The sequence below is a fragment of the Drosophila serrata genome, unplaced genomic scaffold, assembly GCF_035046125.1.
Source record: "Drosophila serrata isolate PLE 108 unplaced genomic scaffold, ASM3504612v1 contig_334, whole genome shotgun sequence".
Taxonomy (NCBI): domain Eukaryota; kingdom Metazoa; phylum Arthropoda; class Insecta; order Diptera; family Drosophilidae; genus Drosophila; species Drosophila serrata.
In genome coordinates, this window is record NW_028257232.1 from 2,134,943 (window position 1) to 2,159,932 (window position 24,990).

Sequence of the window (24,990 nt, forward strand, 5' to 3'; positions counted from 1 at the left end):
TATAGCTGCCATTCACAAATGATATTTCATGTGGAATTTTTCGCTCCAATCCACCTGGCCACACTCTGCGTACAACAAAAAATAGTCAATAAAAATAAATTAGATCAAATTGGCGAATTAAACTATATTAGGAGCGTCGCGACAGAGAAATCATCGTGGGGCGTTAAATAGTGATGCCGTGAGGAATGGCGGCAATGCGTCCCGTGGAAAAAGGCCGCTGCGCAACATTGTTCCTGCAGGTGTGTCTGCTATCACCAGCCACTTTTTGAGGGCGTTGTTGTTCACCTGCCCCCTGTCCCTGTCCCCTTGCCAGTCACTGTCCAAGTATGTGTGCTAATCGTGAGGCGGTCTCCACCTCTACCCGTTCCCTCCTTATGTTCCATTTCAGAAATGTGCGCCCTAGTGCATGTGCATTGCGACTAATCCAAAGAGTCCCACGGGTCTTAACGCATTTAACCACTAAATCAGCAGACAGATAGTTATCCGCGATCCCGTCCCATTCCCCCCTTCCCCCCACCCCCCAATCATGGACGAGGACATCCTGAACGCCGTGGAGTCAATGTTCGGCAAGGACGTCAAGATCGTGGACTGTGAGACGTCCACGTCACTGCAGCAAGAGGAGGTGCTACTGGTCAACGGTGTGCCTGTCAAGCTGGACGGCCTGCCGGCGGACGACGCCAGTGCAATTAAGGCGGCCCTGCTGGAGGGACAAATGCCCTCCGTGGAGCATCTGAACCAGCTTCTTTTCCGCGCCGGCCTTGCCCAACAGCCCATCGAGGTGGAGACCTCGCTGACCGTAAAGTCCTCGCTTACCACCACAGAGGAGGTGCTTGTGTCGCGCAATGGCCAGATCCTGGACGAGCGCACGGTGGAGACAAAAGAGAACTTCAACCATCAGTCGCACCAAAGGGAGATCTGGCATCCCGTCAGGCAGCCGCAGCAGTCTGCCCTGGCGCGGGCTACACCGGAGAATGCCTTGAAATACCGAACCACTTCGAATTCCACGTTCGCCTCGCAGGCCACACAGGACTCCGACGATCCTCGTCCGGCCGATCCGCTGGGACGCCAGTTGAACCAAACCTTCTCGAATGCTTCCCTCATGTCCAGCAGCTCGGCTATCACGGGGTCCGATCAGGTGATCGGCTCCGCCTCATCCACCACGATCGGGGACAAGAGCTCGAATATTAGTAGCTGCGACTCCGGCCACGATGGCCTCTTCCACAGCGTTTCAATGAGTGCCCCGTGGTCACATCCGCGAGACACCCTTACCGACTCGATGTGCTGCGACATTCCCAGCTCCGCAGACGAGGCGGATGCGGTTTCTATACTGGTGAGTGTTTGGCTCCAATTACTCTAGGGTCTCCAGCTTTCCTAACTGAAGTTTTCCTGTTTCAGAACACACATTTGCAGATCACAGAGCCAGCTGATTGCCTTCAGTCATCGCCAGTTTACGCCAAAGACATGCCCAAAAGCGGTAGCCTGGACTCACTAGTCAGCCTGCTAGTCGCTGGCAAGGACGAGGACGTGGCGTTTGCCCTATTCACCTGCTTCCGATTGTTTTTGCCATCGCAGGATTTGCTCGCCAGACTCGTTGACAAGTGCCAAGACAAGGAGGATGTCCTGATCCGCCTACTCAAGCACTGGCTCATCATCTGCCCCGCTGACTTTAGCCAGGAGTTAGTGCTGCAGGAGCTGCAGAAGAAGAGCGGGCTAAAAGCTTTTCTGGACAGTATTCCTCAATCTCAGACCCAAAGGGAGGCCAAGTCGCGTAATCAACTGCAGTATCTACTGGCCAAACAGTCGTCGGCCAGCTCCCTGGGCCGTCAGAGCAGTATTAAGTCACTAAAGCGATTCGCCGCCAACGTCTACAAGACAGACAATGTGGCCAACAGCTGTGGCAGTGCTTTCGAGTTGGCCCATCAACTGTATGCCATAGAGTACGCCTATCTTTCGCAGATATGCCTGGAGGAGTTTGTGGATATGCTGGGAAAGAACGAACTTAAGACATACCTCAGTCAGACCAAGGCAGGCACCTTGGGAACGAGTCAGGTAACCATCGACAGCTATGTGCAGTGGTTCAATCAACTCAGCAGCTTGACTGCCACGGAAATACTGAAGGTGAGTTGAAGAAATACAAAGTAATCCCACTCTAAATGTATAATGTCCTTATCTTCTAGCTTGGAAAGAAGTCGCAGCGGGCACAAATGATTGATTTCTGGGTGGAGACAGCCCTAGAGTGCTTCAACACGGGCAACTTCAACAGCTTGATGGCCATTCTGACGGCTCTAAACCTGACTGCCATAGCTAGACTCAAGAAGACAGTGAGTTAACTTGGTTTCAACTGGAAATTTCTTACATGACGTATTTTTAGTGGGGCAAGGTGCAGACGACCAAGTTTGAGGGGCTGGAACATCAAATGGACCCCAGCTCGAACTTTCTCAACTATCGCTCCACCATGAAGGCGGCTGTTTGGCGTTCGGAACGCGAGATGGCCAACAAAATTGAGCGTGCCATTATACCATTCTTCTCTTTGTTCCTCAAGGACTTGCATGCCATTAACGAGAGTCATGAGACAATGTGGGTGGTCACTCACTAATTATCCTTGAGATCATTCACTTATCAGCTTTGTATTTCGCAGACTCTCTAACGGCAAGCTAAACTTTGAGAAATGCAGTCTATTGGGCTCTCATTTGCGTAACTTTAGCCAGTGGCAGCGTCTGGAGTGTCCCTACGAGCAGGTGTCTAGTGTGGTGTCTTATCTCCTGAAGGCAGAGGTGCTATCTGAGGACCAGCTGATGAAGGCCTCCTACGAGTGCGAGCCGCCGGAAAACGGCGAGGAGAAGGATCACTACAAGACGCTGAAGTCAGCCAAAAAGTCTTCGAATGCATAAACGCGCAATCATAACGACAATCCTTGGGATAGTGCAAACCACAGAAATAATAATAATAATAAGCAATGCATTAGGCCTCGCACACACAGTTTCGTTGGCGTTATCCATAATCCACACATACATCTTGCATGAAAGCAATAACAATAATAACTCTTACACACCGCCACCAGTTGTGTTTGTTGATTTTTCTGTACTTAAGCTTATTATATATTTATTTGCAAACCGATTTATACATACCGACGAACGACGGGCATTTAATTAGAAACACCAAAAATATGCATACAATAATTACTAATTAGTAATCTTTTAAATGTTGTATTTTAGCAGTTAAATATCCCGAAAAAAATACAAATAAAACCTAAAGACTTTACATCTACCTTTAGTATATATACATACATATGTAGTCCCTTAGCGGATAGTGGCATACTTCTGGCAGTCCACCGTGGCGAACTTTCCAAACAGCTCCAAGGGATAGTGCTTGCCCTCTACAGGGGCATGGATTCGAATCTGCCGCATGTGTGTGTCCCTTCCATTCTGATGGTTGGAGATCACCGCGATCTGCAGCATGAAGGTGCGTATGGACTTGACATTACCGTCTTTAATGGGTATCTGCACCCAGCCAGTGGGTTCGGTGAGATCCATGACCTGTAGCTCTTGCAAATCATTGAAATTGGTTCCAGACCGTATGGAAATCCTTGAAGGAGTGTAGCTTTCGTCCAGCTTGTAGTCGGTGTAGATGTAAATCTGGCTGATGTTCGTCCGCTTGTGGAACTGGATATTCACCAGGTGTGGCAGCTGGCCGTCCGACTGCCAGTACGTATCCATGATGTTGTCTCGCAGGCGTTCCACACCAAAACCTAGGAAACATGGATAAGAACTTATTTCTGGACCGGCTTTAAGATCAGCTTACCCGGCTTGCAGGAGGAGAGACTCCAAACGGCCTGGGCGCCAACTTCGCGCACAAAGCCCAGGCGCTCCTCGGCCAATGGATCCTCTTCGGGGCTGGGCACAGGGTTAGCCGATATATCCTCATCCATCGAGGCAGCCATAGTAGGCATCGAATTTGCTTTTTAAATAATTGTGTTTGAGATTGAAATTGCTGAAGTGTGACCGTTTTAAATGGTCATAGAAATCCCAAATAGATTGAAGGCTGGTCACATTCATTCTCGAATGAAAACATCGCACATGTGCATCTACAACAATTAACAAAATAAATAATTAAAATGGTGCGTAAACTCAAATTTCATGAGCAGAAGCTGCTCAAGAAGGTGGACTTCATCACTTGGAAGGTGGACAACAGCGGAAAGGAGAACAAGATCCTCCGGCGCTACCACATACAGAAACGAGAGGATTACACCAAGTGAGTGGACTTAAACCACAATTTTCGGCATAATTAAACATATTTTTAAATGTTTTACAGATACAACAAGTTGTCCAGGGAAATTCGGGAACTTGCCGAGAAGATAGCCAAGCTGGAGGCCTCAGATCCGTTCAAGGTGGAGGCCACCACGATGCTGCTTAATAAAATCCATGCTATGGGCGTCTCAAATGATCAATTGACTCTGGAAACGGCAGCCAAGATCTCGGCCAGTCACTTCTGCCGACGACGGCTTCCTGTGATTATGGTTAAGCGTAGGTTTTATTATTGTAATTAAACTAAATACATTTTAACAAAAGGCTCCTCTATTACAGTACGTATGTCGGAGCATCTGAAGGGAGCCACAGACCTCATAGAGCACGGCCATGTACGCGTGGGTCCTGAAATGGTCAAGGATCCAGCTTTCCTGGTGTCCAGAAACCTCGAGGACTTTGTTACCTGGGTGGATGGCTCCAAGATCAAGGAGCATGTGATGCGCTACAATGATATGCGAGACGATTTCCAGATGTAAACAAGTACTTTTTAGATTTAAGTAGAATAACCAATAAAAAATAGATTTTTTGTTAAATAATCATTGTTCAATAACTTTATTACATTTTATATAATAATGTTTTTAGATCTCGTTAATATTCATTATTTGGGAGCTAGTTGCGCCAAGGGCACAACTGCCCCGACACGCACATGCATATACATATTACATAGATTTATTATTTAACCTGATCCCCCACCAAACTGCTGCCCCCTCTGCTCGGAACCGCTCCGAGATGGCTTCGTAGTTTGTAGTTGGATTATGCTCTATATTTTAGTTACGTTTCCCTCTCTTCCCTCCACCCTCACTTCGCTAACTAGAAATACAATGCACGAGTTACCTTTGCAAGGGATAAAATATCGTTTTGTGTGCCGGAAGCAGGTGTAAATCATAAGATACGAGCAGCTTGGGTTGATCGATCGCTTTATTTAAAATATATATAAAAAAACAGAATGAGTGTGTGTGGATTAAGTGCAGGCCAGGTGCATCGAACGGTTGAGCGGTCTAAAGAGCGATCTCGAACAGAGTTTAAAGTAAAGTCGATGGCAGTTACAAGTCAATTCTAGCCAGCAAGCCAGGCCTTAGATCGAGAAGCGAAGTGCCATCGAAATCGGATGCTAATTTGCAATGCAAATTGCGAAGTTTTTAGAGTCTGAATGCGGCAGCATGCTGACTTAACCAGGAGCTCCATTTCAGCAGTCAAAAGTCTTTCTTGTTTGTATCGAGATATAGAGATATCTTGCTTTAAATATTAGTTGTATTATTATTCCTTTTTAAATACGCATTAAAAAGTAAAAGTATTAATTAGTGTTAAAATAAATAGCTAGTTGGCATTAAAATTAGTGTCGACTTTGGCTGCGGCCCGGCCCGTTTACACAATTGATTTTCCATAGTATTATTTCCGCCACGAATTAATTTCACATGAATTATAACTTCGTAATAACAATATATATGTATAAAACAAATTAATAAAAAATGTGATTTCTTTCTACATTTGTTCTTCGATTCCCCCCATTCATTTCCCTCGGAAAAACTTCATGACATATTCTGGCTTTTGGCTTTTGCTCCTCTATTCATCCTCATCTCATGCGTGAACAATAAATTCTCATAGGCTGGATTATATGCATTTATATTCAAAATAAATATTCAATCGCATTGTATTAATCACTACAATATTCCGTATTTCGTAAATTCCAATTCTTGATCTGATTTTTGTTCCTCAAACATGTGCAAATAGTAATTAGCCATAAGTATGTACTATATACCCCGATGAACACCATTGCCCCGCGATCTACACAATAACTTTGTCTATAATTGTGTTATGCTTCCGTGGAGAGATGTCTTAATGCGCAGAACTTGTGTAGAATTATGTAGTTGTGGTGGATCCCGGCCAAAACAGCGCCAAGCGCCAGTTGTTGGCTCCGCCGCTAACGAATTGCTGTTTGCACAAACACAGTACATCCCCGGTTCTCCCTCCATGCTCCTCGTTACACTCTACCCGATACTAGCTGCTTAGATGACAAGCGCCATGTCCTTTTTGCTTGGCAAAGCCACTCGCTTGCCCTGCCACAGCGAGTTGTGTATTGTGAAGGCGTCGATGGTCACTGTCAGATGCTTCGTGTGCACTTGCGAGAAGCACTTGCCACCTGAGTTGTATCTGCAAAGAAGGAATATATTGAACGTTAGCGAGCATAGAGTATGTAAGGCCCCTTGTTAACTCACTTAAAGAACTTGTCGAACATCACTTCGTCGACTTGACTAGGCCCTGTGCCGTACAGCTTGGTCACCTGGTCCGTCTCGGGCACGTAGCTGTAGAGGGCGCGGAACTGACAGCCCGCATCGCGGAAGAGTACCAGGAAATGCTTCGCCTCCGAGCGTGCAATCTTCTCCAGCACTTTCTGTTTGGCCTCGCGGTTCACGACACCGGGAAAGACGCAGTATTCAACGGCGTTCAGGATGATGCCACGATTCGATTTGGCCGCTGGTTGTTTGTAGAGCTTCGGACCTGTCAATAGCATATCCAAAGAGGTTAAAATATTGAACGTATAAAAGGATATCTGTGGATATATTCTACTTTTTTGTTGGTGGCAAATGGCAAGCTTCTAGATTGTATAAATACTTTAAATTCTTCTAAGGCAGGCTACGTGCTAAGGCATAACTTTAAGCGAATCTACGGGATTCACTTGGTTTACATTTTTAAATAAAAATAAATCAAATAATAGAATTATAATCTCAACAATGAAATAATTAAACTGGCTTTATTTTCCTAAGCGTAAAATTAGTCGTTAAGTAAACAAAAATAAGAACGTTCATACAAATCAAACTTCAGTGCTTGCATATTTGCTTTAATTTTGTTTTAGTATTTCAAAGTGAAGCGGTTAGTCGGGCCAATCTGGTTCTTATTTTTCGGGCTTGGAAAGCTTTTTCTTGGGTGCTTTAAATCACTAGGAACACATTTCGTATGTCGGGTTAACGTTTGACCATCGAAAGTCGTGGATTTGACGGCGCTATATATATAGTAGGGAACGTAAGAAGTGGACGAACGAACGAACGAACCAAGTATCGGATTCTACAGACTGTCGCAGACCTCTAGAACTTGTATATCATCTATGTAGAACTCAAATATGTATGGCATGTTGAGTAAATAAATAAACGCAATCTGCACAACAGATGCCAATTCTTTTAAATGGATGGAACTTATGGAAATGATTAAACAGTATAAGAAATAAGAATGGAAATGAAACTATAAATATAGAAAATCATAATGCGACGTCCCATTTTGGGAGAACAAATGCAGATGCAGGTGATGATCGGTGGAGAGGGTGAACTATATAACTGAGGATTGTTTTGAAGAATGGGTTGACTGTTTTGTTGTTTGTTGAAGACGTGTGTGGGAGAGAGAGACAGAGGAGATACAAACCCGAATATTCCATGTTCAAATTCGGAGTTAATGAGAAATCGCTGGATCCATCATCAAATCCGCGACGTTTCGATATCAAACCTGGCGGCAAAGAGCCCGGTCCCGAGGGTGATGGCATATGCCTACCTGAAGCGCCCATTCCCATTCCAGGCGACGGAGCACGCCGCGGCGGTGTGGCGCGTCCCAGTCCCGAATCTGTGTCTAACCGGCAAGCAACAGATAGAGAGAGAGTGTGGTCGTCGTGGTCAATCATTCATTCAGCGGCGGGCGATGATGCACATGCACAAAACAGATCGGATCAGAGCGGGCGAGATCATCACCCAAGAGTCCATGCAGGCGGGTGTGGTACCAGTTGATGGATGCGTTGTTAGTCACGTGGATGGATGGCGATGAGTTCGTTTTATTTGGTTAATAATATCGGTTTTATTCATATTTGGTTTGTTTGTTAATTTCAAGTATCGTTTTTAGACAGGGTTCAGAGTTGAGTCGAAAGAAAGAGAAATAAAAGAAGAGAATGTGTGCACAAAATTTAGTTAAGCAATTTCGTAGATCTCTTAAAGCTAATCATGATCATGATCTGGTTTTAAATCGAACAAATGTACAGTGCACGAGTGTAAAAGTGAGAGTGAGAGTGAGTGTGTCTGTGCCAGAGTGTATCGTCGTCATCTTACAAGACGAAACCGGAACCGGAACCGGGATCCCAAAACCATATCTCTTATTTCGCTGAGACAAAACACAAAAAAAGCTTTGAGAGGGAACCAGGACCAACACCACCACCATAACCACCACCATTGTCGCATCATCATCATCATCATCATTGAAAGCAATTGGGAAGCCGAATCAGCGCAGTGAAGGGTTACAGATCAAAACCATATAGCAAATTATAGTATACTTCAAAGATATGTACAACAAATCAAGGATAAAGATAATATAGAGTACGGAAAGTAAGAAAGTATACAAGTACTGGACACCATCAAAGACCAAAGATACCGAAACCAAACTAAAGGATACAGGTTACATCCCGAAAATCAAAAGAAAGACGTAGCAGTAGTAGATACTTAAGGGGATACAGTAGAGAGTAAAGGTAGTAAACAGGCAGGCAGCTTAGCTTGTTGTGGTTGTGGAAACGCTTCTTACCGCACAGATTCATTAGCGAATTGGACTTTCGGCCCCGGAAATTAAGCGTGCTGCCCTTCGCAACGGAGATCCGCGACAGAGTGCGGCCCCTTTCAACGCCGGCTGGCTCTGAAAACAGGTCAAGTCGGGTCGGGGTCACGAGAGACGCGACCACGGAGCCCGGAGTGTGTGTGCATCAGTATACAGGTGGAAAATACTAGATATTCTTTCGCAATTCAATTAACACAAATGTATGGGTGGGTGGTTGGCACACAAAATGAGGCTTACAATGATGTCGTAAATCAAACTTATTGTCCCGCAACCTCAAAAAACCAAAGGAAATCAAATAAAAATATCCTCGAAACCTAAACCACGTCTTGTATCCATTTTTTAGCTCTCAGCTGTGGTGCTTTTTCTGGCAGTGCTTTTCTTTTTATGTTAGTATAGCAGCTTATCTTATAATTGATTTTTTTTAGTTTGGATTTAGCGTGACTTTCCTTAGCGATAAACCAGTAAATAAAAATCGTTGTTAATTCAAGACCAAACCATAAAAACTAGACAATTAAAAAGAACATTTTCAAAAGCGTGTTTGAATGCGAATTTTGTGGAATCGAAGGAAAATTATAAACTAGGGATGTATGTAGAAAGAAAATATATATAGGTCTCGATATCATAAGGAAAATATCGTAGTTTGATATAAGGTATATATCAAAATGTATATTTTCTCCCATCCCAAGTAAAAAACTAAAAATAAAAACTTGTTCAGCGTGTGTGTAAGTGTGTGTTACCCATCACCAACCTCTGGAAGTTTTGTACGATCCCCGTCGTCCAATCGGAGTTGAACTTGTACTGGGATAATCATCGGGTGACTCTGTGTGAACGAGATTAGTGGTTACATCTTATCAAATATCCATATATCCATATAGTTATAATAGTGAAAAGAGCTTACAGCCTACAATTTAGTTCAAGTGCAGCTAACCAGTAACCGAATCAACTTAGGCGATAATTAAACATGCTGGGCCTTAACTTAGATAATAACTAAATACGAATACAGATGAAATATATAGACAATGCAGAGTAATAATGAGGGTAAAATAAAAGCCAAAAATTACCTTTTACAGTGAGGGAGTCTTGCGAGCCCCTGTAGTAATCTCGTTTCATTGAATTTGAGCTTAGCTGACCGTAGCCTGTAGGTGCAGTTCAAATTCAAAACGAAAACAAACGAAAAAGGTCAGCAAATTAGCAATAAATTACGGGGAATAAACAAAATCAATGGCTAAATAAAAACAGGTCACATAAATTATAGGAAAAACATGAAAAAATTAACATAAAAAAAGTGTGATATCAATTGAAAACGATTTCGGTATACCAAAAGTGGACAGATTCCTCAAAGAAATCATATTATCTCTCAGATACACAAATCCTCTAAAGAAATCGTAAAAACCCTCAAGCTCACCAGTTAGATTCGAGCTGGAGCCTTTCTTGCCCCGACTAGAGATGCTCGAAGCCTCACTGATATCCACGCTGGCATCGTCCACATGGATGGTCTTGGGCCTGGGACGCGTGTTGCGCTGCTGTCTCAGCCGCGGAGTCGTTGAGGTGGATGACTGGGGTTGCAGTTTAACATGCAGATCGGGCCGATCCAGGGTTTTACCCTACAAAAAAATAAAACAAATATATATTAGTACTCAATGAATGGAAAACAGTTAACTTATTTACCTCTCGCTCGGCCTCTTCGATGGCTTTCTTGAGTCTGTGCTGTTCCAAAATGGCAGCTCGTCGCGCCATTTGCTCCTCCTTCTTGCGCGCTCGCTCCTCCTCCTTCTCGCGCTCCTTTTCTCGCTTCTGCGAAGACTCAATCTCCTTGCGCGCCTTGGCCTCCTCCTGTTGCTGTCGTCGTTGCAAGGACAGCAGCATAATCTTCTCCTTGCGCCGCTCCATCTCATCAACAGAGTCCTGGAAAAGCAAGAGTATATTGTTGTTAGTTCATGGGGTTTTAATTGGGAATTTCTCTTGAGTTTGTTTACTTCCAATAGCGTGAGCCACTTCATTTTCTTGGCGGTAAATAAATATAAAGAAATATATAAACGGTCTACAAAATTCTAAATTTTTCGCTTGGGTTCTTAGAAATAAATTTTACAAAATACGCAACGAATGCTTTGATGCAACCTTTGGTATGTTGAATGGAATATCTATTTACTGATCTTATTAATAATAGATGTTACATTGAACTTACCGGATCCAAGTTGGCGCTGTCCGCTCCTATGACCAACGCCTTATTCCTGGCCGCCTCCGCGTTGTTGCTGCTCTGCTGGAGCCGCGTGGGCGACATCGGCTGCTGGGGCAGTGGCGCCGGCTGGTTGGTCAGATCTTCCAGATACCGACGCTCATGGCCAGTGGGTGACACTGCTCCTGAGACAGCGGCTAGTTGCCGCAGTTGGATGGGCGGCTCGTCGGTGTACTTGTTGTAGGTGGCATTGCCGGGGGATTTGACACTGTTGGAGTGGCTGTTCAGGCCATGGATGCTGTGCCTGGTTGTTGCCGCCGGCTTGCTGCTGCTCTCATCTTCGCCACCGAACCCAATGTTATTGTTGTTGTTGTGCAGCTGACTCAGGGACTCGCGTTTGAGGGTCGCCTGGTGATCGACGTTGTCCCTGCTGCCCGGCAGCGCCTCCTTCTTGGGTGATCGCTTGGCCCGCAGCGGTGGCTTGGGTCGCTTGGGCTGTTCGTCGTCGAAGGAGATGTAGAAGCCCTTCTCTGGCGGCTCTCGATCATCACCACTGGATGCCGCCGCCGCTGCAGCTGCTGCTGCCAAGGCCCTGGGATCCTGGAAGCTGTTGGCCTGAATGGAGGGACGGGAGGGCGAGGGAATGCGGTAGGTGAGGTTGCCGCTGGTGATGTTCAGCTTGTTGGAGATCATCTCCCCGCTGTCGTAATCCTCCGAGCTGCTGCCTCGTCCGCTGTGGCCCTGCAACCGCATCTGCTGCTGGTTCTGGAGCTGCAACTGGTGTTGCTGCTGGGACTGGTGCACAAAGTCGGAGATGCGCGTGGACTGCATGGACTCGATGATGTTGCGCTCTAACTCATCCACATCCTCCTCGTCGCCGATGAAGCAGATGCTCTGCGGCGCCATCATGTCCTCGTGCTGCATCGGCATCCCCATCGGCATTGCCATGGGTTGCGGGGCCTTGGGCGAACGATTATCTCGCAGATTGGTCAGAGACTGCTGGCGCTGGACCCCGTTGGAGCCACCCACCGGTCGTTGGCCGTGCTGAGGTGAGGCCTGGACCTGGAAGAGATGCTGGAGCTCCCCTCCGCCGCCAGCGCCACCACCGCCTCCACCGTTTTGATGGAGGACAAAGCTGCCCGGGCTGGGTGCTCCCACACTCGACGGCGGCCTGTTCATCCAGGTCTGCTTCTGCTTCTGCTGCTGTTGCTGCTGCTGCTGCGTTTGCCAGGCATTCACGTCGACCAGTGGTTGCTGCATCTGCTGCTGCTGCTCGTAGGCGGCCGCTGCTGCAGAGTGCGCCCAAGTGCGACGCTGCTGGGGATGTCCTTGTTGCTGTTGCTGCGGCGAGGACTCGTGCAGGTAAAAGTGGTTGGTGGGCTGGCCGTAATCGTCGTACACCACGCTACTCCTGTACTGGGGCGGAGCTCCCCCAAAGGGAGAGTGGTTGCTGTGGTTGTAGCCCGCCCCATTGTCACTGTAGATGCTCTGCGGCTGCTGCGGTTGCTGCTGCTGCATATAATGGGCGGGCTGCGGCGGCGACATGTACTGGCCGTGCTCGTTGACATACTGCATTGGCTGGGGCATGGCCATGGGCTGCTGCTGCTGCTGTTGGTGCTGATGCTGCAACTGCTGCTGGTAGGGATCGCGACTGGGAGGACGGGAGCTGTACGCACTCACGGGGGCGTTGTAGGCCTGCGGAAGATGCGGCGATGAGCCAAAGCTTTGCTGCATGGTTCGCGACGGCTGGTAGTGGTGATCAGTGGCCAGGTGCTGCTGCGACCCATAGGTCTGCTGCTGTGGATGCGATTAGTGCGGATAACAGGTGGCGAGAGTTGCAGGACATGGCGGGTTGCAGGTTGCAGATAACAAAACGAGATCAGTAGAACAGAACTGGTTAGTTGACAACGAGCTTGGCATGTTTGGGTCTTGAGTCTTTCTCTAATTGGTAACAAATAATACAAGTTCATGGTTAGAAAGATATCGGTTGCTTTTGGATGAGATTTATTTGAAGGATAAGCTATGCAAGGAATATCCTTTTACAATCAGGACTCATCTAAAAGCAATCAATATCAAACAACCAAGAAGCTCAGACAAAACAAAAAACATTAAGCAAAAATCCACGTCCGTCGTTAATTAGCGAGGTAGTTGCTGCTGCGATGAGTTTGAGACGGGGAATGTGGTTGGATGGCGGTTACCTGGTTCAGCATGTTGGCTATCTGCTGGGCCTGCATCAGCTGCTGGGCCTGCAAGTGCTGCGCCTGCATCTGACTCTGCTGCGTGGCCAGGCGGTGAATATCCTGCTGGATATCCTGCAGGTTCATGTTCATGATGGCGATGCTTTGCTGCTCGTTCCATTGTTTTAATCGTATTAATTGTTCAGTGGGCGGTGGGTTAATGCGAGTGTTTGATTTGTTGTGTGTTTTGTTTTGTAGCGTGAGTATGTTTGTGTAAATGTTGAAGCAGGCACAGACACAAAATGGGGGGCAGAAGAGAGGAGACACAGGCGTTAGACATTAATTCTCTGGCACTCGGAGGATGGTTAGTGAGGGGTAAACATCATAGATAAAGAAAGCCACACCCACCTGGTACTTGTCCAAGTCAACGGGGTCCATGTCGGGCGTGCGCTTTGACTCGTTGCTCATGGTCTCCCACTTCATGACATCCGGGCAGGACTCCAGATCCTCCTGGGAATAGATCGAATTTGGCTATTAATCTCCACTCTGGAAGCGACTTATCAGTCAAGCACTACCTTCTCCTGGTGCCTCAGCAGCGCCATCTCAATCTTTCGCTTATCCTGCTCGATGCGACGTCGCTTCTCCTCCAGCTTCATCCGGATGGTGGACAGCTTGCTGGCATTCTCAAGGGATCGCATGTCCTCATCGCCCACATCCAACTGCCAGGCGGCGGGACTTGCCGGCATGCTGCTGGTCGATGACTTGCGCACGGGCGTGCTCTCCGGATCGTAGCCGCTGGTGGAACGCGCATCGTTGTATGGGTCCGTCATCATGCCGCCGCTGTTGTTGTGGTAGTCTTTGTCGATGGAATGTTGCTTGTGCCGGGCCATGGGCAACGGGCTGCCCGCATTCGAAAGATTGTGAGACGACACCGTGGGTACATTGTCGACGCTGTCGAGGAAAGAAAGGAATATTAATAACTGTCATATTTCTATTGCTTCCATTATCTCACCTGGCTTGCCGCCGCATCGAATACTTTTCCGTCTCGCGATCCTGCTTTTCAGAGCCCGAATCCGTATCATAGCCGAGCTGCAAGGTGCCCCGAGCATCGGCAATCGAGGACCGAACGGCCACAGCGGGTTCCACTGTAAAGAATTGATAAAAAATTGAGTAAATATTATTCACTAAAGCCTCCTAAGAAGGTCACTACTATACCCACCTACGCTGGTGTTGGACAACTTGCGTTCCCTTACATCCCGCTCGCGTTCGTATCTTCCCAGCGTATTCAGCTGATCCTGAGATCCGCCAAAGTTCTCAATGGTTAGCTGGGAGTCCTCGCTGGAGGAATTCCTTCGCGAGCGACGTCCTGAAAAGGGCAGAGGGGTGTCTCAATCAAAGGAACTTGAACTTGTAAAACAACGCCAAATGGGTTTCAGGAGAGAGAGATACTATTTGAAGGGCACAAAGAAAGCCAAAAATGAACCATAAAACGAAACAATATTGCATTCAAATCAACACAACACGCACAGAAATGGAATACTAATGTAAGCTACAACGATTCTGGGTCACTATGGTGGCTCATACCTGCAAAGCTTGGCCGGCGGCTCTGTTCCCAGTTACTTGGTCGACCCGCAGCGACAAAATCGCCTGAGAGGAGCACGAAAACAAAAGAAAAATACAAAAATAAATGAAATGAACAAGTAAATATAAGGAAATTATAAAGTAAACCAAGGCAAAAACTTGTATGTGGTGGCACATATATAAAGGTAATCTGTAGTCCTTGAGGATTGCAATATCCTATTGCTTCTATTGCCACATTCAAGTCTTTGGCTTAGAAATAAAAAGTAAAATGCTAGCTGCAAGGCAAACCTCTCTCGTCCGCCTTCGACTCCACATTGGTCTTTTCTTTAGCCTGACGCAAGCGAGCCGGAACCAGGGGCTCCTGCTGCTGCTGCTGCTGAAGCTGGAGCTGTGACTGCTGGTGGTGATACTGCGGCTGCTGCTGCTGCTGCTGTGCCTGCTGATGTAGCTGCTGCTGCTGCTGCGAGTGCATGGAGGCGAGGGTGGTGATGCCACGCGACTTGTGCACGACGAAGGCTGGAGCGGAGCGGAGCGGAGCGGTAGCAGGCAGCGGCGAGGCAGTTGCATGACGGTTGTGGTGGTTTGTGGTTGTCAAGCATGTGGTGTGGGTCGGGGGGTGGATTCAGAAAAGAAAAAATTGAACAAATTTAATTAAAAACCAATAAACATGTCGAGTATGTGTCTCTCTATGTCTCTGTGTGCTATGCAAAGGCAAACCGAAACACACACAAAACTAAAGGTAAAACATACATTAAATTAATTAAAGTAGGAATAATAAATAAGGAGATAAAGAAATTACCTTCGGCCTGATTACTCGAAACATCGAAATTCGCCTGGTATTCGTTGGGCGGAGTGGATCTTCGGTTTAGGCCGCCGCCAACTGAATTCGAGTGCGGAACTAAATTATAAACGAAACATTAACACAAAAAAAGAAAGAGAAATAAATAAAAAATAATCAATTTGTTCAGCTTGCAAGGTAGATGAACTTCAAAATATATATTTCGGTTGCATCGGAAGCATCGGGCAAAGGCAAGCAACACAAATCGAAAGCAGAAACATTCCGTGTATGGATGGGGTGCCAAGTAGTTCCCCATGAACTCGGTAATTATCCCACGGGGAGGTCCCTTTATAGAGTTACTTCCACTCTATCGAATGCATGGGTTTGTTTACAGGTTAATAGCTATTGTATATAGCTATTAATCCCCTTAAAGTCTTCGTTTAGTCAGGGTGCTTGGTACTAAGATGACAATATGCAGTTCTATTGCTTAAAGGTCCAAAAATGAGTGGGTGCTCTTATGACAAAGACATTATCGTGTTTCTGTGCAGACTTAAAACACTCGGTTTTACTTTGCTACTTAGGCTATATATTATAATGATTGTTATTATCAGACAGCTGTGATCACCAATCCATCCCTTGGGATATAAACATGAAGCAAACGAACATAGGAACGAACGAACAAACAAACTCAATGTGTGAGGGCAGAAGAACAAGCAAACAAACATCAAACAAATGGAAATGGAAACAACACATTCATGAACAAACGAAGGAGTTAAAATCGAGAGTTGTATTTTAAGGGGGAAACACGGATAGAAAATTTGAAGACAAAAACCTTGAAACGGCGGCCGATTCGAGGGCGAGCCAACGGGCGGCTGGTCGAGATCGCTGCGCAGATCGGGAATGGGCGTAACGGGCTGTACGGTAAGGCCCCGTCGATGGCAGATCCCGTGCTCATTGGCGCCCAAATTGCGCCGGGCGATGACATCTGGAGCGGATCACACACGTTGCGTTTTGGTTAAGTGTGGTTTTTGTGATGGGTGTTTGGTGTCAGTGGTGTGTGTGTGTGTGGTTAGGAGCCAAATTTCGATACGATTGCGGTTACAAGTGGGCAAGAGGAAGCGTTTGCACAAGAAACAAAGAAAGAGATCAGTACAGAATTGATTTAATTCGAATTTGATTTGGATTTAAGAATGTGGAGACTACGTTCGGTGTGGGAGCAGGTGAAGATGAGAGCTTTACATATGGATTCCATGTCAATTTCATTGGTGGATTCTGTGGTTATACCTCCAAAAAGGAAAACAAACCACAGTTCAAATACAACAAAACATAAATAAGGAATTTGCTAGATTTCTGTTGTGGTTTCTCTCGTCACCCAAATGGTGCTTTGCGGTTCTGCTTAAACTGAGAATTCTTTGTGGGCTAATTTACAGATTCTACGAGCTGTGAAGCGCTCTGAATTCCTATGTACTTGGTAAACTTTATGTGACTAATTGATGTGATGTGATAATACCTTTTAAATTGAGTCATTTCTTTGTTGTTTCTCTAGACCTAAAGTGAGTAATAATCCCCTTTTTTTTTCCTCTGTGTTGACCAATTGTTTTATTTTATTCCCAAATTAGGAGTAAAACTCAAGGCAAATCATACGTAAAACTATGACGAAAACAAATTGCAAACAAGGATACACTTTGGACAACAATGCATGCCCCGGGGACTGAGATATTTGGAACACAGACAGGCAGGCCAATCGTTTCACGAGGGGGGAATAGATCGATCAGGGTCTTTGGGGGGTATGGATGCGATGCGGTGCAGCGTTTGGGGAATGTTTAGACGATATAGAAAGGCGTACACTTACCCTGACCATCCATTCCAGGGTAGCAGACACACTTGGCCGGGTGTATCTCAAACAGATTGAACAGATCCGTGAGCAACAGGACCAGATTAAGTTTCATGGAGCTGCAAGAACAAACTTATTAGATATTTACTTCTATATATAGGAGGCTGCACATCAATAGCTACCCTCGCATATAGGTAACATCCTCAGGCGTCATGTGGAAGACGCCATATGGCAGATGCTTCTGGGAGAAATTCGCTACTAGCAGTATATTGTGTATGGAATCCTCGACGGCGGGCAGATAGTTGATCCTTACACTCGTCCACGGCACCACCTTGGGGCAATAGTACGAGATGAGCAAGGCCAAACAGATGCCGTCGCACAGATCCTGGAAGTCCCTGACAGGCGGTATGTCCGGCGTCTGCAAACGGGAGCCCTAAAAGCAAATCCATTAAATTAATAAACTGACTTTTAAAAAGGGGAATTATCTCTCACATTTTCATCGGGCATTCCTGTCTCCACCTCCATGATGATGCGTTTTTTAAGAGCCGCACATGCATGCGATATCCAGCCCAGAAGAGCTTGCTCATAGGACTGGCCTGGAGGCGCCTGGTAATTGCTGCCAGATATTCTGCAAGGAAACATTATAGCTCAGACTGTATAGTAAGGTAACTTCTCCTCACCTTCGAATGGCCGACATGACGCGGTCACCCGATGATATTTCCTTCGCATACAAGACCATCAGCGATTCTATCACAGACATGTGGGCGTTCTGGAAACGATTAAAAGGGGTCATAAATTATATCGAAGAACTCACAAATATATTCAAATCGTTTTCTACTCACAATTCGCAGGGGATTCGTTTGAATCAATACCGTTTCGGTAATGGGCATGTCCGAGGTTTCGGCAACGGGTACTCCCTTGCGCGCTAGCGTCTGTAATATTGACCAGTGGTTCATGCTTTGGTAGTTGGGATCTGAGTACAGGTTGGACAGTGTCTGGCAGTAGAGCGTGGCATTGCCCAGCTCCACGATGATCTGCGGCTTGAGGCGCTCCTGGTTCTCATGGTCGCGATAGAAGGGCTCCTTTAGGTTGTCCGGCACGCGATTGTTGAACGCCTTCGAGAGCAGCCACTTGACGGAAGCACGTTGACGAGCCTGCAATGGTTTTGAATGGGATTAAAGTGGTGATGATGTGAGGACGGGAATCCCTCCCAGAGAAGTTCAAGGCCACATTAAGCGTAGCTGCATCCTCTGAATGGGACTCTGATTTTTATCCCTTGGCAATTAACTAGCGCACTGCCAAGTGCCTTTCGTATCTGTATCTGTGTCCCCGCCCTGCCTCCCATCTGTTGCATCTGTATAGCTGTAGCAGTGGCTCCAGCTGTATCTGTATCTGTATCTGTGCTCGGAGTGAAGCCATGCGTACAATCTTCAATATGAGTTCGATAAACTCGCTCGTGTTTGGCTTGGCGTGCGCCGCCAGCCGCCTTCCATTGTTTGCCCCATCTCTTTTAATTTTTGTTGTGTTTTTTGGGAAGCAAAGGGAGTGGTGGTGTGGAGCGAAGTGAAGGGGTTGCCTGCTCGGCTGGACGATGGTCACTCAGCATGAAAGACTCCACTGGCACTCGCGGCTGGCTCTTTCCTGCTCCGATTTTAGAATCATCTCGAGTGCTGTGCCTTGTTTCGCCAGCCAACCCATTTCTTGCTGCACTCATAATCACAATTCCTACAGAGCCATGCACAGCCATGGCAGCCAGAAGCTTCTATTTAGGAATGGCCTCTTCTGGGTCTAATTGAAACTAGGGGGGGAAAAGCAATCAAAACAGAGTCTCAAGAGGGAAACTGTCGCGGAACCAGACGCGGATGTCGGAGCAATACGAAATATATTTTTCCATTTCTATTATCTCACCTCTAGAACAAATTTAAGACATGGTTCACAGATAGCAGAAGGTGTAAATAGATATAACATTGATTTTTTTTGGACTGCGGAACCTCCGTTTGCCAGCCTAAAATAACCAAGCAAAGTGCGAGGGATTATATTAATGAAGAAAGTAAACATGGAACAGCCCACCGCACAGTTCACAGTTGAGATTATTTCCTAGGAAAGATAACAGAGGAACTAAGAGACAGAGAGAGTGAGTGAGAGGAGGAATCCATCATTTTTCTCTATTCTCCACTCAATTTCGGCGCCTCTTTTTGGAGGTATTTGTTGCAACACCTCTCTGTTGTATCTTGTATCTTTATTATTTTGCTTTCATTCCATAAGTTTCAAACGGGTTTCTCCACAAAAAGATCGTTGCATGAAGTCATCAATAACTGTGTCAGCCGAGAACCAAATCGAACTCGTTCAATTCCAATTCTTTTGCCTAACAACAAAATGTTTCTTTTTGGCTTAAAAGCTTATTACAAAATGCCATTCCAGATCAAGGCGGGGTAACTGCAGAGGGGCAGAGTGGCGGAGGGGATTCAATATTGGCGTAGGTCGTAGACCGTCGTCCAACTATGCTCGTGCTATGCGAATTGGTCAACAGGTGGAGGGAAAACCTGTTTGCCAGTTGAGCAGCGCTTGCCTTCCACCCAAAAGAAAAACTGTCCGCCACATAATTTGAATGGTCAGGCAAACGGAAAAACTCTGGCTGCACTTTGCTTGCCATGCGGGGGAAACCCCTTAGCAAAGCGAAACCAAATGTCTGAAACTCAAATTTCAAAAGAGCGTGTAAACAATTCGAAGAAAAACAATAAATGAGTGCTGCTTCGGGACGCCCACAATGAATGGAACTAGAGATGGATAAATGGATTGAATGGATGGCATATTCCAGCATACAAAATGCAGAGAGAGAAAATGGAGTGATCTACTTGTGTCGTGTCAAGACATTAATAAAGATTAATACTTGCTGATTTTGCTGATGAAACTCTTTAATTTTAGAGCTATTATATATAGATTTCTGTGGATTTCTTTAAGCGGAGAGGGTATTAGGCCTACTAAGTGCAACTATATAATGGTTTCAAAACGTATGGTACTTGAGGGTTTTAACTCCTTTTCTCTAACTTTTGAATTCCTACAACATTTTCTTCATAATTTTCTAATTTAAAATTTAATTTCTCTGTACCCACCACATCGCCCGCATATGTTTGCCATAAAGTTGCTTGGCGTTCTTTTTAAATGTCACAAATGGAAATTGAAATTTGCGCGGCTTTATGATTTCATTATCTTGCCCGGACTGGCGTTTGCTTCTCTTTTTTTTTGGTGGCATTCCATTCCATTCCACGATAGCCGAGTCTAAATATACCAGAGTAAAATCGGAGGAAAGCGGCAAGGAGAGCGCCCTGCTTGAGTCAGCAACTTTGGGTGTTTGAATGGGTTTCTGGTGGGGTTTGCTGGCGCTCTCGTTTGTGTTTGCCGCGTTGTATTGCCAGCGATCACATAGCCGCGTCAAGAACAGCCAGCCCAAGCTCCCAAGCTCCAAGTTACAGCTCCAACTTTCTAGGGAGTTGTCCAAGGGGAAAAGTCAGCTCGCTCTGTGCACGCAAGGCAGCCCCAACCGAACTCCCTAGCCGAGTGTCAGAGTGCTGGCGTTTCTCCCTTTTCGTTCGACTTTCGCATGCGTAAGCCGTTTTTTTCTTCTTTATTTTTATTTAGCGATTAGGTCATGCAACAGCAGCTGCCGCCGAGGGGAGCGGAGAGCGGAGAGCGAGGAAAAACGATAACAAATGCTCGGCGCTTAATCGAAGGGGGGCCCAGAGCGTTTTTCATTTTCCGGCTTCGGTTTTCTGCTGCTGCAGTTTTTATGAATGGAATGGAAGTTGCAGCGCTATTACTTCCACAGCCCGAACCGCACCCCACGCCCTTCTGCTGGCCAACTAGCCGGTTGTTGTTTGCATTGGCCATCGAAACCAGTCGGAAGGTAAGTAGGTGTCGGTCGCATACTAACCGCTGAGCGCTAAGCCCAACCGAACTCAACTGAGCTGAGCGCTAAGCGTCAAGTGGCTGTACAGTGGGTACTCGCTTTAGACGATAATTGGGTTGCAAAAGAAGATATCTTAGTGGTAGTACCTTTCCCTTCATCTATGGGTAAGCAATGAGCTTATTTCATGTGACTTTAGATCAATATTTTTAAATGATTTCTTTTTTGGGATAATCACATTGTTTAAAATATCATAACTAAGCAAAAAATGCATTAATTTCAATTCGGAAAGCTGCCCCATGCAGGTTTTTGTTAGTTTAATAAATAATAATAAATAATAAATGAAGTATTCATTTAAAATGTAAAAAATTACGATTTTTGACAATTTTAACAATGTAACCCTTTATAAAATTTGAAAAAAAAATTGGTAACATTTTTTTTCTACCTGAGATGGCTAGATTGATGTGGCTGATCATGCTGATCAAGAATATATATGATTTATAGGGTCGGAAATGACTCCTTCACCAGAAAAAATAGTGAAAGATACAATGAGGAAACCAAATAACCTAAAGAAAAACAATTCTAAGCAATAATCTCGAAGAACTTCCCACCGTTACCCCTCTGCTTCTACGCTACGTTCACTCCACCGAGCTTCTACTGTAACTGCTTTGGCAGAGCGGATGGAACAGTGGGAGCGGCATTACCTCAGCGCACCATTTTGGCAAAGAGAGTAGGTGGTGGTGATGCCGTGCCGCTATCCCCGCTCGCTCTAGTCCCCTCCGTTTGCTTCTGCCAACGCTGGAATGTTAATGAGCGCGCTATTTAGCCGTGTTTTCTCAAGTATGAGCCGCATATTTACGTTCGCTAGTAGCCCTGCTGGCCATCTAAAAAAGCATAAAGAGCATACAGCTCTGCTCACCTGTCGTATTTCCTGTGTTTCGACATCCATGCTGGGGATTTTCCTGCGACGGATGGGTGACAACCACTACTACTCCGGACGACACTCCGGCTCTCCGACGCCCGACGCCACTTCGCTCCTAGCTTTCCGCACTTTTCCGCACTCTTCTTTTGCGTTTTCTGCACACACTGGCTTTTCTTGGCCTTTCCTTTTCGTTTTCCTTGCTTATTCCAAGTGAGTGAGTGCGAGTGTGTGTGACGACGCCTCTGCCTTTAGGGGGTTTTCACTTCGAGCCTGCGAAAAACAGCGGCAAAACACACGGGAGAAAAAACACGATTGGCACTTTTGCAAACAACTTTGGAAATCGAAAAGAATTAATTGCGCACACGCATGGGCAGCGTCAGCGGCAGCGTCTATTTTGGCCAGCAAAAAGAGAGGGGAAACGAGAGGAGGAAAAGCCTAAGGAAAATGTGAATCATTCATGTTGGGGGGCCATGGGCGGTGGGCGGGGGCGGGGCCTGCAGTCGACAATATCAGAGCACTTTACAGTTAGGTGCTGCTGCTGCTGGTGTTCACAGTTTTTTTGTCGATGCTGTGCTGCCATCAGCTGTTGCGATTTGTCCGTCTGGTCGATGCACAAACGCACTTTCGGCCCCCCCAACGGCGCCATCCGCCTGCCCGGTGCATAATTAGTTGACTTGCAGTCGGGAAAACACCGCAGTTTCTCAGCTTTTCCTTCGACAGCCGCGACTAATAAATGAAAACATTTTCCTTTTGCTGCTGTTCGCCCCACTGCTGTTTGCCTCTCTTTCTTGCACTATGCTGCTTGCCAGACACTGTTACTGTCGTGCTCTTCGCTCTCACGGGAGGGCGAGTGATGACCGAAAAAGCTGTGTGTATGTGTGGTGGTGCCCGAGTGTGTGTGAGTGTAAGCCTACGCACATTTGGGCTTGATTTCGCACTGATTTGCCGCACCGACACCGTTCGCATGCATTTCACACGGTTCGCGCTCGACTCCGCTGCATTTTTCCCAAAATTTAATACTACAAATTGGTTTTAAAACGAAGAAATCACGAACAACGATCTGCTCCAATCTTAAAATTTTTCGAGTGTGACCGTCGCGCGACTGTTGGAATAAACCCAAAATATGGAGACAGTCTGGCAACGCTGAACAAGCACACTAGCATGTCGCCTATCGATATATCGATGTTTTGGATTTTTGCACTATCGATTATTATTTTGGCTTGTAAACACCACACTCAGAGAAATACTTTCTAGATTTAAGAAATGTCGCCCTTATAAATAATAGCGCTTAAACTTACGTTAAATTTTCATAAATTTAGGGAAAGGCACCATAAAATCAAGACAAGCCACCATAAACACAATTTTTTAGGGTTTATTTACATTTTATTCCTAAATCTAGGGCTATTTTTCCTGATTTTGTTCGTTTAACTTCCTTTTTAATATACGGGCGATTTCCCCTATTTTTGCATGAGGTGCCAACTCTTAGATAAGTACAAGTACATATGTATGAACTATTATAGAAGTAGCTAGTGTCTACAGTCTAATTTAGGAAAATTACCCTTAAATTTAAAAAAAAAAAAAAACAATTAATTAAAAAATTTGTCAAACCAAAATTTTATATTTAAGATTATGCTATGGTCAAATACCCTTAAGAGGATGAACAAAATTCCCTTACTTTAATGGTTACTTGCCCTAAAGTAAATATATATTTTTATTAAATAAACAAAAAATGCCCTTGAGTTTAGAAAAAATGATCATTTTAATATCAAATAATAAAAAAACTAAGAAAAATCTTACTAATGTATGATAAATTTACCTTTAATTTTAGAAAAGTTTTTCCCATGTTTAGGGCAAGACGCCCTAAAAACAATGCATTTTATCTATGTACATCTCAGAAATATCGCTTTAGATTTGAGAAAGTTTCATTCCTGATTTTAGGGGAAATTTTTCTCATATTTGGGGCGACTTGCCTTTGGATACATTTTAATGGCAAATTTCTAAATTTACGGGCGAAAAGTTGCTTTTAAATGGTGATTTCAGGTTAAAATTTTTATGAGTGCACTCTATTTATCCATTTCTTCAACCGATTTTGTAATCGACTAGTTTGTTTGCCCAAGTTGGTATCGGTTATCGGTGTCTGCATCCCCGCTTCCCGCAGGCCCATAAGGCCATTATTTATCGAGTTTCATCCGCAGCCACAGTGCAAAATAGGTTTATCAGTTAAATTTAAGTGTAAAAATAGTTGTAAAGTGTTTTAAGTTGCGTCCGTGACCGTGGTACATGCACCCGCGACCGCCCCGCCCGGCTGTGCCCGCCGCTCCGCTGACCGTGTGAAGTTTTCCTCGTTCCGTTGGTGTGATTTTACCGTGTGTCTCGAGTCTCTTCTTCGCCGCGCGAGAAAAGAAAAAGAAGAGAAAGGTGAGTGCATGCAGAGATCGCGTTGTGCGTTGCGTGGTTATGCCACTCGGCGTGGTCTTGGATCTGTTCTGGCAGAGGCGTCGTGGCCGAGGGGCCTGCGAGTGTGTGCACACAGTCCGGGTCCTTGGACGGAGAGAGGACAAGAGGTTCAATGGACGGGAACTGCAGCTGCAGTTTATCGAATTTCAGTTGAAGAAGAGGCCCGACCGGACCTCAGACACGAATGGCAGCCAAAACAACCCGTAACGCGCAAGAAGAACCAGAAAAGTGCAACAAGGAGTGGCAGCGGTGGTTGCTACCGCTTCTCCTCTACCT

The 24,990-nt window shown here is 45.7% G+C and overlaps 5 protein-coding genes across 55 annotated transcripts in view; 3 read left to right on the forward strand and 2 right to left on the reverse strand.

Annotated features, from left to right (window-relative positions):
• On the forward strand, positions 1 to 3,261 carry LOC110180067 (ras-GEF domain-containing family member 1B-B). 2 transcript variants are annotated; one of them, XM_020947689.2, is made up of 6 exons: positions 1 to 324; positions 389 to 1,330; positions 1,396 to 2,118; positions 2,178 to 2,321; positions 2,372 to 2,577; positions 2,639 to 3,261. In XM_020947689.2, the coding sequence occupies exons 2-6, from the start codon at positions 527 to 529 to the stop codon at positions 2,889 to 2,891; spliced, it is 2,130 nt and encodes a 709-aa protein (XP_020803348.2). In that variant the 5' UTR covers positions 1 to 324; positions 389 to 526; the 3' UTR covers positions 2,892 to 3,261. The 2 variants fall into 2 exon arrangements, with proteins under 2 accessions (XP_020803348.2, XP_020803347.2); XM_020947688.2 differs by having other exon boundaries at positions 1 to 239.
• APC10 (anaphase-promoting complex subunit 10) lies at positions 3,168 to 4,036 on the reverse strand. The gene is made up of 2 exons (XM_020947690.2): positions 3,802 to 4,036; positions 3,168 to 3,748 (listed from the first exon to the last, which is right to left on the reverse strand). Exons 1-2 carry the CDS (start codon positions 3,947 to 3,949, stop codon positions 3,300 to 3,302), a joined length of 597 nt encoding a protein of 198 aa, XP_020803349.1. The 5' UTR covers positions 3,950 to 4,036; the 3' UTR covers positions 3,168 to 3,299.
• LOC110180069 (U3 small nucleolar ribonucleoprotein IMP3) lies at positions 3,971 to 4,840 on the forward strand. The gene is made up of 3 exons (XM_020947691.2): positions 3,971 to 4,251; positions 4,312 to 4,523; positions 4,584 to 4,840. Exons 1-3 carry the CDS (start codon positions 4,115 to 4,117, stop codon positions 4,778 to 4,780), a joined length of 546 nt encoding a protein of 181 aa, XP_020803350.1. The 5' UTR covers positions 3,971 to 4,114; the 3' UTR covers positions 4,781 to 4,840.
• Positions 4,826 to 23,382, reverse strand: Patronin (calmodulin-regulated spectrin-associated protein patronin). 50 transcript variants are annotated; one of them, XM_086837635.1, is made up of 25 exons: positions 23,176 to 23,382; positions 22,255 to 22,527; positions 18,274 to 18,585; positions 18,112 to 18,200; positions 17,924 to 18,059; positions 17,614 to 17,864; positions 17,450 to 17,550; positions 16,430 to 16,582; positions 15,619 to 15,717; positions 15,108 to 15,335; positions 14,823 to 14,885; positions 14,458 to 14,604; positions 14,251 to 14,383; positions 13,814 to 14,189; positions 13,647 to 13,748; positions 13,260 to 13,406; positions 11,071 to 12,756; positions 10,554 to 10,790; positions 10,291 to 10,489; positions 9,947 to 10,021; positions 9,634 to 9,705; positions 8,856 to 8,963; positions 7,719 to 7,919; positions 6,521 to 6,803; positions 4,826 to 6,455 (listed from the first exon to the last, which is right to left on the reverse strand). In XM_086837635.1, the coding sequence occupies exons 2-25, from the start codon at positions 22,282 to 22,284 to the stop codon at positions 6,311 to 6,313; spliced, it is 5,373 nt and encodes a 1,790-aa protein (XP_086693761.1). In that variant the 5' UTR covers positions 22,285 to 22,527; positions 23,176 to 23,382; the 3' UTR covers positions 4,826 to 6,310. The 50 variants fall into 50 exon arrangements, with proteins under 50 accessions (XP_086693761.1, XP_086693755.1, XP_086693765.1 ...); XM_086837629.1 differs by having other exon boundaries at positions 11,071 to 12,855; XM_086837639.1 differs by having other exon boundaries at positions 7,845 to 7,913; positions 11,071 to 12,858.
• Positions 23,367 to 24,990, forward strand: part of stau (double-stranded RNA-binding protein Staufen) — a 9,116-nt gene continuing 7,492 nt past the window's right edge. Inside the window, exon 1 of the mRNA XM_020947677.2 lies at positions 23,367 to 24,675. The gene's annotated coding sequence lies outside the window, so the exon portion shown is untranslated. The remainder of the gene's footprint in view (positions 24,676 to 24,990) is intronic.

Bases quoted from the DNA above. Each gene is read 5' to 3' on its own strand.
- LOC110180067 (XM_020947689.2), top strand. From the start codon at position 527: ATGGACGAGGACATCCTGAACGCCGTGGAGTCAATGTTCGGCAAGGAC. The intron at 1,331-1,395 runs GTGAGTGTTTGG...TTCCTGTTTCAG, and splicing joins CGGATGCGGTTTCTATACTG to AACACACATTTGCAGATCAC. The intron at 2,119-2,177 runs GTGAGTTGAAGA...CTTATCTTCTAG, and splicing joins CTGCCACGGAAATACTGAAG to CTTGGAAAGAAGTCGCAGCG.
- APC10 (XM_020947690.2), bottom strand. From the start codon at position 3,949: ATGCCTACTATGGCTGCCTCGATGGATGAGGATATATCGGCTAACCCT. The intron at 3,749-3,801 runs GTAAGCTGATCT...CATGTTTCCTAG, and splicing joins TCTCTCCTCCTGCAAGCCGG to GTTTTGGTGTGGAACGCCTG.
- LOC110180069 (XM_020947691.2), top strand. From the start codon at position 4,115: ATGGTGCGTAAACTCAAATTTCATGAGCAGAAGCTGCTCAAGAAGGTG. The intron at 4,252-4,311 runs GTGAGTGGACTT...AATGTTTTACAG, and splicing joins AAACGAGAGGATTACACCAA to ATACAACAAGTTGTCCAGGG. The intron at 4,524-4,583 runs GTAGGTTTTATT...CCTCTATTACAG, and splicing joins TCCTGTGATTATGGTTAAGC to TACGTATGTCGGAGCATCTG.
- Patronin (XM_086837628.1), bottom strand. From the start codon at position 22,284: ATGGATGTCGAAACACAGGAAATACGACAG. The intron at 16,583-17,449 runs GTAAGTGTACGC...GATCCGCTCCAG, and splicing joins CCCTGGAATGGATGGTCAGG to ATGTCATCGCCCGGCGCAAT. The intron at 15,336-15,618 runs GTAATTTCTTTA...GCTCCGCTCCAG, and splicing joins TTCGAGTAATCAGGCCGAAG to CCTTCGTCGTGCACAAGTCG.